This window comes from Zonotrichia albicollis, chromosome 16 (genome assembly GCF_047830755.1).
Source record: "Zonotrichia albicollis isolate bZonAlb1 chromosome 16, bZonAlb1.hap1, whole genome shotgun sequence".
NCBI lineage: Eukaryota > Metazoa > Chordata > Aves > Passeriformes > Passerellidae > Zonotrichia > Zonotrichia albicollis.
Window position 1 is genome coordinate 11092167 of NC_133834.1, and position 13046 is coordinate 11105212.

Below are 13046 nucleotides of genomic sequence, written 5' to 3' on the forward strand. Positions count from 1 at the left end.
TGCATCCCCAGCAGTGCACATGGTCAGTAACTCGTGTTACTGACTGATATTGTGTGGAGCTTTTTGGTATAAAATTCCTCCTGGTTACACAAATCAGTGACCTTGAGGTTTTTGAGGGGTAGTGGAATATGTAAGTTAATAGCATGACTTGTACAGCAATGAGAAACTCATCAGACCTTTTAAATTAGTGTCTTTTAAGCAGTGCTTGTCCTTGAGATGGTTGCAAGGGCTTATAGGTTTTACAGTTTGATGATACAAGCCAGTTTAGTTTATCCAAGAACAAACCCACTTTTCTGGAGTCATGCTGAAACTGTCCACTGGCTTTTGGTGTGGAAGCACTGGAAGGAGATGTTGTTCAGTTGTTGGAGGAATCAGGAAGGTGCAATGCAACTAAGAAATAGTGGGGTTCCAGTTCATCAAGTTGTCTCATATCTCTTGGTTTAGTGGCATTTACATATGTAATGGTCACTGGAGCAAAACTTAATGGCAGTGATGGCTAGAAACTGGAAAATGTTATGTCTAAAATGTTCCTTAATCCTAAAAGATTTCCTTTCCAATTTTCTCCAAGTAAGATTTAAATCTTACCTTTATATCTGATTAGAGGTTCAGTTTTTTTCTTACAAAAACAGTAACGCTGAAGAAGTCTTAAAGTAACTTGTTAGTTTAGAAAGTCTGCTATTAGAAACTTGAACTCATGTAAAAATTTCTTGCATTCTAAGAATGCAAGAGAAAGTAAATACAAAGTTCTTATTTAATGAGACTTGATTATGAGGTACTGATTGCAAGGCAATCTGGAAACTTAAAAGTTGATTTATGTTCTTTGTGTCTGTATTCCACATTAATGTGGACTTTTTTCTTCATCCATAAATATTCACCTATATGGGGATTTTTTTAAGACACATACCAGTACAACTTTTGAGCAATAACTTAAATAAATTCTGTTCTGTGCAAGTGTATACTATTCATCTGTCTCATAAACACTACCTGAGACAAAAAAGTTAACTTCTAATTATTAATTATGTGTTTAATTTTTACATACTTTTTTTCTGTCTTAGCTGGAGATACAGATGATCCTCCAAGAATTACTCAAAATCCTGTCATTAATGGGAATGTAGCGATGGCTGATGGACATAACAACACTGAGGAAGACATGGAAGATGGTAAGTAAATATTTGATAAACACATTGTTTGGCTTCATTAGTTTTATGATTTTGAGAGAAAGTAGTCCATCTCTTACCTGTGTCCTGTGATCTGCAGCTCAGTAAAAAAATGAATCCCTCTGTAGTTATGGCTGCTGGTTTTCTGTGTAGGCATCCTTTTGACATAGCTGTACAATAAGATTAGACTTCTGAAGGCTTGGGATTTTTTTCTTGTGCTCTTTCTAGGTACTCATTTAAAAATTGCTGAAAGTGCTGCTGTCCATTGTTCTGTTTTGTGATACAGCCCTTTAAAGGTGCTGCAGCTGGGCTTTGCTGAATAGTAGTTTTATCAGTTATGCAATTCCTTCAGGGTGTTTAGAATCCTTATCTGTCCTGCTTTCTTGTCAGGTGGCAGCTGTGATCTGGTTTTGTCTTTGTGTGGTAAGTCAGTGGTAACTATTCTGTTGATGATCATCTTTTGTTCTCAGTTCTGACACCTAATTTTACTTGCAAAAGCAAAAGAAAAATTATGTATTAATGTCCTGTTAATAAAAGGAACATGTGTTTTGGAAGTCCTTTTCTTGGTCCATTAAATGAAAATAAGGGTGTACAGTTTGTTGAGGACCAAATAATTATAACTCTCGGTATACTTAAAGAAAGGTAACAGGTTTCTAAATCTGTTATGTTTAGTGAGGAAAATGTGCAGTGATATTTCTTTCATGGGAAAGGATATGGGCAGGGACTGCTCATTTTGAAGAATGAAGTAAAATTGTATTGGGAGAAGGGAAACATCATATGAGTGGGATTTGTTCCATATTTTGTGCTGTCTTGTGAGAGTACATTTAGGACTAGGCTTAAACTTTTAGTTAGATTTGTGCAAAAGTATTGAGTGATTTTTTTCAGAAAAACCAGAGTTTGAAGTTAAAGGTCAAAAAAGTGCTTATTTTAATGTGTTCAAGGAATGTAGAATACTATAGGAAATAGTAATGTTCCATGAAGAGAATAGGGTTTAAATTCAGAACAAAAGCATCTCATGCTTGAATCACCTCTGTATCACTGGCAGAGATAAAGTTTTCTATGATGAGAGTCTTGCAATTAAAGAAAAATGTAATCTGCTTAGCCTGTGAATTTTATTTGTGGGGTTACCTAATCTCATTCAGAGGATTTTGATTTATTGCTCAGAGTTTGTTCTTATAAAAGCTGTTATAAAAGATGTTAAATGTCTGTCAGGCCCTGGTATTTAGAGGGTGACAAGGGAAGGCTACATGGGTTGACACCAACTGGCTAGAGCAGATCTGTTTGAGCTCTGTTCTTGGTAGGGATGTTTATATGTAGAATGCCTGGTAGTGTTTGCTGTTGATACAACCAGTGCATAACACATTGGTGAATTAGAAAAATCCACTAGTTGGTCTGTATATACTTGCACAAATTAGCCAAAATAGGGACTTAAACTGCAGAAATAGCTGAGGGCAAGCAATCAGATATTCACCTCTTCATTCAGAATAACATTGACCCATTAGCCAAATAACTGCTGTGAACCTGTTTGCATCAATTCCCAACTCTTTGACTCTCAGAACTGGGTATTAAAGGTGTTGCACTAGGGAGAAAAAGTATCTGAAGGCATTTGACAGAAGTTTGTGAGAGCTTCTCATGCCTTTATGGACTTCCAGCATGGTCAGGAGCTTGGGCCCACTCTGCAGTGGGACACCCTTCAGGCTTCAAGTGTGATTATTAAGCAATAATCTTAATAGTTCCTCATTATATTTGAATAAGGAGTGTCTGGCTACATGTTGGTGCTGCTACAGCTGTGCATTGACACAGATAGAGAAAAGTGTTATTGCAAAATGTTAAGAGTTGCAAAAACATTCCTGAAGACTTACATCATGTAAGTGGATGGTGCCTCTTTTCCAAGTCTTGTAAATCAGATTAATTGCTTGCTGTTGCATTATTTACACATCAGTGCAATTGTTCTCTTGCTGTTTGTGCTCTTGCTAACCTGGTTTGCAGTATGATGTGCCTGGGTAATGGACAGCTCAGAGATTACAAAGACAGGGAAAAGGGCAGATATGGGCTTCTCTGATAAATACGCAGTTTTCCTTTCAAGGGACATCAATCTGAGCTGATACAGAATGGATGAGGAGAATTTAGATACCTCTTCAGTGAAATTAATGAGTTTAATGGTTCCTGTGAGAGAGGTGAACAGTAAGATGAAAGGTTGATGCTTCCAGCTGGATCATAAAAATCGGCTTTCTGGTGATTTTCTGAGTTCAAGAAACTTTTGAGCTGGTTTTGTTCTTCCAGCTTAGCACATAAAGAAATGACTGATAAGATTGGGGGAAAAAAAAGTGCAGCTCTCATCCCCTTTGCTAGGCAACAGGCTGCAGGCATTGTGAGGCACAGGGAATGGGAGCAGCAGTGCACCTGCAGCAGGACTTTCAGATAAGGCTGTGTTCTCTCAAGGCTGTGACCAGTACCTGTTGCTGCTCTGTGGGAAGTCTTAGCAATTAAAAAAAAACAAAAACTGAAGGACTGTGCTGTGCTTTGTGTGGAGAAGGACTTAAATGAACCAGACTTTAAAAGCTGGAATAGCAGCCTCTGCAAATAAAGTAAAAAATATTAAAAACAAGGCTCTGATCAAAACTTGTTTGCAAGTGCATGAGTATTCAAAGCAACACATAGAGTAAATTCTCTTAGAAGTTAAAGTTCAAACAGAAGGTCCCTAGCTGAACATAAACTCACAGCTTTGCCATTACCTCCTGAAGTCTCATTTCTGTGAGGAATTGCAGAGGCAAGAAGGCTTTCAGAAGCATCAGTCTTAGCCATATGCTGGTATTGCATGCTGTATTTGGATCATTATTAAAATATTCATAGAATATTCAGCCAGTTTCTCCATTAATAATTCAGGTTCAGAATATTTTAATAACTCCAGTGCACTTTCAAGGTAGCAACATTTACTAAGAGAATAAAGAAATCTGCTTTTCCCCAAAGTATCAACATTTAAATATGTGTTTCAGCCTTAAAATGGATCCTGTTCAGTATTTGGATCTCTGATTTGAAGGCTCTTTCTTCTGTGAAGATGCTGAATGTGACATTCATCACATCAATGAAAAAATGTTTCCCATGTAGCAAAGACAGTCCATTGCATGTAATTTGTCCAAGTATTGTCAGCTGGATCAATCCTTTTGACTTTGTGTTCAATTTGTAGTTCTGGGATTTATAAAAGTCTCACTTGCCAGTCACCACTAAATTATCCTGCTGCCAGTTGCAGTCTTTAACTGGAATCTGGAGGACATGTTCATGGTGGCAAAAAAGGCTTTATCTATTGGTGTAATTTTCATGTTTGCTATGTAAACTTCTTTTTCTAATAAAATTCATCCTTTAATCCATTATAGTTCCTAAGAAAAAATAGGCTTACTGACAGGAAAGGAATGTTGTTATTTTTAAAGAAACTTCTATTTTAGGGTTGACCTGTGTTACAAGGCTGCATTTTTATGGAGCAGTTACTACTGCTTGCTCAAATATTTTACAGAGAAGTGTTCCCATTCCCTGGTGAGCTCTCATGCACAGGCTTTCCTGAAAAGAAACCAAGAAATACAGGCAAACTTTCTCTGAAGCATCTGCAGATGCTGCGTGGGCTGCAGTTTTTAGCTGACACTGTAGCAGCACTGCTGCATCCTTGTGCTGAAGTGCTTTGAAAGCTGCATCAAAGGAGGCAGAAAGCAAACTTGGCTCGTTTTTTGGAAGCTCAGGCTGAGCCCAGAAGCACTGATATCATGATTGTGAGTAGGGAGGTGGCCTCAAGTTGGTTTGAGATACACGTGTGATACAAGACTGATTTTAAAATAAGTGTGTTACAGGTTTGTTTCATCTTGGCTGCAAATCAAGTTAGAGCTCCTCTGTCTGCAGCCTGTCAGGTTCTTGGGTGTAGAGGATCAGCTCTTCACTCTGTCAACGGGCAGTGAGTAGAGAAACTGGGAAGAGAGCATTTTAGAAGTAGGTGACAGACTGTAGTTAGCTGCACTTCCAGACAGGGAAAAAGGAGAAAGTAATCCTTTGAACTCTCATGTTACTGAGGAAGCTGACAGCACAGGGCAACACCAAGGTCTTTGCAGGAGTGGAGGGGACAGGAAGCAGATTTGGGCTGTAGTACCTCCAAGAGATAATTGGAGTGCTTAGGGCTGTCAGACCATACACAAAAAATATTCCGTGTTGCAGTTCAGGAGTAGGACAACTGCATGAAAACTGCTTCACAAGGGAGAAGAATGAAATCTCTCCTAGCTCCCTAGCAGTTGTGGCTAAAACTTGGTAATTTTCTGTATGAAATGTATAATCTTTACCCTGTTGCATGTTGTAATCAAGAGTGTTCCATTTTTAAATTAAGGTAGCAATCAGGACTCACCTGTGTTTTGGAAAAATGATTCAGTGCTGTGTCTGGTGCTGTGCCAAGCTGAGTAAACCTCTGCTGTCCCTGTATGGCAGGGACACCTTTGTTGTACTGTGTGCCTTGTCACAGCTCCCACTCTGACTTGTGCCTCAGTGGTGTTGTCCCTCAGTGCTGTTTGATTTCAGTGTCACTGCATGTGTGACACACCTTTGGTTGTGCAGTGAGAGCAGCAGGGTGACCATGGGTGTGCTCATCCAACCTCCTTAGAGCCAGGAGGATTCCCTGTTACACCAGTGTCAGTCTGGAACCAGGGAGTGACACTGTCTTGTGCATCCCTGGACTGTCAAGTTGTTGGGATAAGTTGCAGGTTTTTTCTCTGAGTGCAATATGAGGCGTGTCACAGTAAAGAGAGCCTGGCCTTGTGCCTTGCTGAATCTGTCACAGTCTCCAGCACCCTGTTATAGCTGTGTACTACAGAAGCAGAACAGATTGTGGTAGGTGAAGAACTGGGTATGTGGGAAGAAGGCAAAATTACTTAAATTGTGTGTGTCAAAATAAGCTCTTTGAAAAAAAATAGTCTCATTTAACTTAGTGCTAGACCACTAAAAATCTCTAAAGTCATTGCATAGCACAAAGAAAACAGGACCCTACTCTTGAGCTGATTTTCAGCAAACTGATACGATTTTACAGAAATCCAACAACCATCCTCTGGCATTCATCTGTTTTAAATCTACTATTGCAAGCCAAAAGCAACTAAATGGTGACATGATATAAACAGGGCATTTGAACAGATTGTGAAACTCTATTGTGCATATGGGTTCACACAGAGAAGTGACTTAAACTGGGCTGTGGAGATGCTACACAACAAGAAGAGTTAGAGTGGGCTGTGATTTTGTTGTAGAGCATTTGATGTCTCTGTCTTACTGCACCTGCTGCTTTAAAAGAAGCTGCAGTGGTAACAAATCCAAAGAAGCATTGGAGGAAATAGTGTACAAAAGGAATGTGTCTTGCAGTGCCGTGTTTGCCTGAATGGAGTTGCAGTGTTTTTCAAAATGAAAAAATTGAGATGTCAGTAATTAAGTCCTGTGGGATGGGGATGTTTTTGTTTCTGCCAATATTCCACTACATGAAACATGCTCATGTTCCATGATGTTGGTCATTTTGGAGTGAGGAAGGTGAGGTGTTTGAAGCCACGCTGTGTGTGTGTGTTACAGATACAAGCTGGCGATCAGAAGCAACGTTTCAGTTTACAGTGGAACGCTTCAACAGGTTGAGTGAGTCAGTGCTCAGCCCGCCGTGCTTCGTTCGGAATTTGCCATGGAAGATCATGGTGATGCCTCGGCTCTACCCCGACAGACCTCACCAAAAGAGTGTAGGATTCTTCCTTCAGTGCAATGCTGAGTCTGATTCCACGTAAGAGCCCTTCAATTATTGTACAGCTCCTCCCTTGATACTGGTTAATCTATTGCAAGAAATACAAACTAACCCTTGCTTTCTGTAAGAGGAAAGAATTGCAAGGGTTTAAGTGCCCTTTATCCCCCACCTTTCTGAATCTAAAAGCATGAGAATAATCTCCTCTTTAGGATGAGCGAAAATCAGCTTGAGTGACTAGAAGTTTTTGGTAGAACTTAGATATGTGCTTGCTGAAGGAGAAACCCTTGACTGACAGTTTTCTTGGCATGGAAAAAGTTCTGGGTTTATTTCAAATGAAAATGGAGTTTCTATAAATGCTGCCCTGTGAAGCGTGTGAGCAGGTAACTGCTACCAGTGCAGGCAGAGCAGAGCATGAGTGCTCTCCTTAAGTGGAGTCCATCACTCATCCATAAAGATCTGAACATGTGTATGTTCTTGGGGTCCTGCATGCTGATCAACATTGACTACCTTTGACCACTTTTGGAAATAACAGAAAAATTTAAAAAGATAACTACAAATTTCTGGAGCATTCCTGTAGCTTACTCAGGAAGAGTGCAGACCTCTCAGGTGTCCTTTCCAATCGGGTAACTCCATTCTGGCCCTGAATCTCACAAAGCTTGTTTACTCTGAATAATAAATTCACTTCTTCATCATTTTTAGAATTTAGAGATGAGTGCTCAGGGCAGAATGTAAAGAAAAAGTTATAAGTGTATTAACAAGTCACAGGCCATGTGATTCACATCCAAGCATTTATAGAAAAGGGGTGATCTTCAGAAGTACCAACCAAGGTGTAGCTGGTGGAGCTGAGCAAGCAGTGCCAGTGCATGAGGCAGTGCCAGGACCTGGTCTGAGCTGTGTCCACACTGATTGCCTTGCACAAGTGGTGGTTTTGAACACAGTGGTCATGAAGTGCTGCTGGGACAATTAGTGTAGGGGAGTTTATCCTGTGGGAGGGAGGGTAGAAGCTCCTCATCCTTTGCTTCCCAAAGGCTGAGACCTCCCTGTCTGTGGACACCAAGAGCACTTGGAGCTGCCCATCCCTGTGCAGTGAGGCAGATCAGAGCTAACTCACCTGGGGGAGCCCTCAGCTTCTTAAGCAACCTGCAAGTCACTGACACTTTCTTGTCAACACTGTTGCCATAAGAAAATCTCCATTCCAGCTTCATAATGTGGCTTCAGAAAGCCCCAGAGGTTCATGCCCTCAATAACAATTAACATCTAATAAGAAAAAAAAATCAGATGTGTGAAAGTAATGAACCAAAAATTCCTAACAAAAAAAATTATGTAACTTGCTATAAAAAGCTTGGTTTTGAAAGAGTTTCAAGTGTTTCTTCTGTATTTATAGGTCATGGTCCTGTCATGCACAAGCAGTTCTCAAGATAATAAACTACAAGGATGATGAAAAATCATTCAGTCGTCGTATTAGTCACTTGTTCTTTCACAAGGAGAATGACTGGGGCTTTTCTAACTTCATGGCCTGGAGTGTAAGTAATTGGACATGTATTAATCTGTTGCTAGGTAGGAGCAGTTTTGTACCTGTCCTGCATACTGAGATGCTGATAGCAAAGGGTTTTTTTCCCCAAGCTGATGGGTTTTTTTCTATCATTGCTGATTTCTTTTCAATTTCTTGCTCTGTTAATTTGTTTTTTTTAAGAGTGCTTTTACTTATGTTGTAATTTAAATATTCCCTTATTACTATTTTCTGCCTGACTGCTTGTGTTTGGTTATCGCTAAGTGATAGTCACTGACATCCTGAAGCAGCATAAATTTGCTTGCATTTCCTTGTGTTCTTTCTGTGTATGTACATGTATGTTTAATGCCCTGATAGTGCTACTAAGGTTTCTCTTGAATTGTGAGAGCTTTCTAAGCATTTGCAAAAGTTTTGGAATATTGTCCAGAAGAAGCAGAACATTTGATTACCAACTCTTACATCATTGAAAAACCAAAAAAGTACTGCAAAATCTTAAAAGGCAGGAACAAGTTTCCTGTACTGAGACACTAAAAAAGAATTAAAATCTAGTAAGTGGAAAAACAACTGCTTTGGTGTTCTTCAGTTTTTCTTCTTCAGTTTATTACTACTGATAACTCAGGCTTGCAAATTAGAAAGTGGCGTCTAACAGGATGCTTTACTGCAGCCATGTTGCATGTTCCACTTTTCATGTTCCTGTGTCATTGGTGTTTTACAGGAAGTTACTGATCCTGAAAAAGGCTTTATAGAAGAGGACAAAGTTACTTTTGAAGTCTATGTTCAAGCAGATGCTCCACACGGAGTAGCGTAAGTATCTTTGATTAAAAACAAAGCAGTGTTAAAAATTCTTATATTCTATGTAATTCTAATATTTTTATGTTGTTTGTGATCATTCAAGTGTTCTGTGTTATTGTCATTTGTAGCTCCCATCAGACATTGTCACTTTGTCACTACTGGTTGATGAATTCTCACATGGCAATTTTTTCATAGTCACAGAGATTTTGTATAGCTTAAATTTCTGTTTGCATCAGTCAGCAAAATGCTGCAGAGCCTCAGCTTGTGTGTGAGTTGGTTTGTGATTGAACACCTCTGCAGCTGTGGCCTGAGCATTTGTGGTGTGGGAGCTGATGGGGTTTCAGGAGCAGCCAAGTGCTGTGTAACCTTGGTTTACAGTTGTTGTAAAACTGCTTCATCTCAGTTGTTCTCCTTCATGGCACTTGTAAACAGTGGGGTTGTACAGAGGTGCAGACTTGCCCTTAAAAGTACAGCTCTGAGCTCCAGGACACTCTCCCAGGACATCCTTTTTTTGCCATATAGGACATATTTTTTTTAAAAATGTAGTAAAATCACTAAGCATCTAATTGCAAAGCCTGTTGTTACTGGCAGGCAGCAATGGAGTGGAGTTTGAACCTTCAGTAGCAGTGGAGAGCAGCTGATACCTACCAGCAGCTACCTTAGAACAAACACTCTTTATTGTTGGAATACAGAACTTCCTTGTTTTTAACCACAAACTATTTTCTAGGTGGGATTCAAAGAAGCACACAGGATATGTTGGCCTAAAGAACCAGGGAGCAACTTGTTACATGAACAGTTTGTTACAGACTTTATTTTTCACAAATCAGCTACGAAAGGTAAGCAATACATGAAAGAACATGAGATTATAACATTGGCTGTTTTAATTAGCATTTCTAAATACTTCAAAACAGACCTGTGTGATCCTTTTGCCTCCTTTATCCTTTCAGAGAGTTGTGGCTTACATGGTGATGCATGTCTTACTGCAGGCAGAGCACAGGAAGCTTCCTTTTGTAGTTTGTGGAACACAAGCTTTTGTCTTCTGTGGAAGCAGGCAGAGCACCTGAAGAAGAGCACCTGAGCTTAGGGGGTGTTTCTGTATTCTGTATTATATGTTAATATTGCTAGGAATTGCTGGGGACAGGGAAAGCAGTTAAACCTTGAAGATAAAAGATGAAACAATTTTCCCTTTTCTGAAATACTTAAAATAGGGAATTATGACTTCTCAGCCCATAAACAATGCACAAAGATACACATTTGCTCCATCTTGAAATTGCTAATATGCAGCACAATATTTTTGTTATTATGGTTGCCATTCTGTAGTGATGCAAAACATTACATTTTCAGTAGTTCAAACAACATAATTTTATATTTACTTTAGTAATATTTTTTGTTTACTGTAGGTGTTATTTCTTTTCTGGAAAGAGCTGCTTTAAATACCTTTTTAATAAATATCTCATCTAAAGCCAGGATAAAATACACTAGATAATGTATAACTTTAAAATTGTGCAGTACCCTTACTGGGATTAAAAACAGAAGTGATGACTAGATATTGGAGGTGGCTATTTAGAAGAGGGAATGTACTTGGAGAAAAAAAACAATGTGGCACTATTCAATGTATTGGAGTTTCCTATTGATCCTAATTCATCCTTCTGTGCATTTCTGCACTTACTGTCTGTCTCTTAGTGAAAATGAACTGCTCTAACTTGGACTTTCTCTTACGTAGACTAGTTGCAGTTCAGTTAAGCTTTCTTTTCCCTTTTTGATGTACCTGCTTTCCACTATTTGTAATTTCCCACCATCTTACTTTTTATATCCCTGTGGGAAGTGTCCCAGTTGGCATTTCTTTTTTCTCTTTGTAATGCTGTTTACTCTGAAGCACTGCAAAAAAAAAAAAAAAAAAACAACTTCAAACTCCAATAGAATGTAACAGATCTTCCTAATGCCATGGACAACAGATAAATACTTGACTTGTTTTACATGATGCACCTGTTCCTTTTTTTGCAGGAGGTATAATTTACTCATTCAGTTTATCACTCATTATAGTGCCTGTTCTTTTTGCTCAGCACTCAGTGTTTGTGCATTTTACTCTTTTGGATAACTCACTTTGCTCTTGAGAGAAAAAAAAGTGTTTTTGTAATAACTCCATCTAATGCAGTTGAGTAGTTTGTTCAAGACTGTCTTGTACCCACTAAATCAGTATGTAGCATGAAATAGTGAAGAAGGAATTCTTTTTGTAATACAGATTGGTTTCAACTGAACTAATCTTACCAAGCATTTCCTGTGCTTCTTCCCCAGCCCCAAAATAAAAGCAACTTTTAGCATCTCTTAATATCTGGGTAGTGACCGTGTGAGAAAACTTAATTTCTAGAGTTGGTAGCTGCAGCTTCCTTTATGGAAGTGTTCCTGGACATCAGCTGGAATGTTCAATTCCTTGCTCATTCCTCAGGCTTTCAGAGCACCACCAAACAGAACAGATGAAAAAAACAGTGACAATTTTAGACAGCTTTAGCTCTTATCTGCCATTGGTATGCATCAGGAAGAAGCAGTTGTTGCTTTGTCTGAAAAAAGTAAATTTTGCATTTTTGTTTTCACTTTGTCCAAACTTGTTCTTCTTAAACCAAGGTAAAATAAAACAAAACGTGCAGTACCCTTGGTTTGCTTTTCACCATTTCCATAATTTCAGTGAATCCTCCTTCCTTGGAAGAAACAATGATTTCTGTTGCTGTTACTTGAGCTTTGTTCACAGAGGAGCTGCTGTCAGGAGCAGAGCTGGGGAAGCAATGAACAATAGCAAAGGCAGGCACATCCCTGTGGCAAGTCAGGCCCTGGGGAAGCGTGGGTGAGGATGATGGAGAGCTCCTTTCTTCTCTGCTCTGCTTCCCCATGGCACATGGGAGGCTCTGGTTGGAAATGACACCTCCCTCTTAGGCAACAAGAGGTGGCTTCAGTGGTAGAGAATAAAGAAAGGAGCTTTGACATTAGAGCACATTGGTATTTGTTGTTTGGGAGTGATAAATGTGTGCTTATTCCAGTAGGGGCAGGGGTGACTTCCCAGAGGGTCCAGGTGTCACCCTGAGCTCTGATACCTGAGGTGTCCCTTTAATGCCTGTGGCTGCATTCAGTGCAGTTTGGAACTTTCTGCTGGTTCCCTTGTAAAAGTCCCTACAACTCATAAGAACGTTACAGAATGTTTATATAAAGGCATTAAAATAATAAATACTGGTACATTTCTCCCTGATCTGGTTCTACTCAAGTTATCCAATATATTTTACCTAACCTTAGAATTCCATGCATGGTATTTATTTCCCTTCTTTAAGTAATTCGTGCTTTTAAGCAATGTGTTCAAAGTTACCTGTAGCATTCTATTATTATATAAATATCTAAAATTTTTGTCATATCTCTCAATATGCCTGTACATGTTCCTACCCCTCTTTAATGTTCATTTCCTGAGGGAACTTCTCAGGTGTTAAATGAGACACCCTGCTATTTTACATGGATCAGAATGCCTCACTCCTTTATCATGAGGTCAAGCTTTCAGAATCTGGGAGGATAAGGCAAAAAAAGCTTTGAAGAGGATAATATTTAAAAAGTGGTAGTGTGGAGAAACACTTAAACTTAGAGAAATGAGCTCCAATATTACCTAAATACAGAAACAGAATGAAGAGCCAAGAAAGGCTGTGTTAAATGTCTGCTTTGTCATAACACACGTAGAATTTCCAAAGAAGTAAAACTGGTGTTTTTATTCAATGACAACTGGAATGTAGTAATTATAAGTAAGTTGTAAATTACTGTTTGAGTTTTACTTGAGAGATATAGGAAGGGAATTAATTGTCCAGATGGTATATGA

The 13046-nt window shown here is 39.1% G+C and overlaps 1 protein-coding gene across 2 annotated transcripts in view; it reads left to right on the forward strand.

The window, feature by feature from the left end:
• The window catches only part of USP7 (ubiquitin specific peptidase 7), a 68506-nt gene that overhangs the window by 29136 nt on the left and 26324 nt on the right, over nucleotides 1–13046 (forward strand). The window contains exons 2-7 of one of the 2 annotated variants that reach the window (XM_074553317.1): nucleotides 1056–1160; nucleotides 1548–1580; nucleotides 6738–6936; nucleotides 8282–8420; nucleotides 9123–9211; nucleotides 9927–10035. In XM_074553317.1, the coding sequence (XP_074409418.1) occupies nucleotides 1056–1160; nucleotides 1548–1580; nucleotides 6738–6936; nucleotides 8282–8420; nucleotides 9123–9211; nucleotides 9927–10035 (674 nt within the window). The remainder of the gene's footprint in view (nucleotides 1–1055; nucleotides 1161–1547; nucleotides 1581–6737; nucleotides 6937–8281; nucleotides 8421–9122; nucleotides 9212–9926; nucleotides 10036–13046) is intronic. The other variant, XM_074553319.1, reaches the window with a different exon arrangement.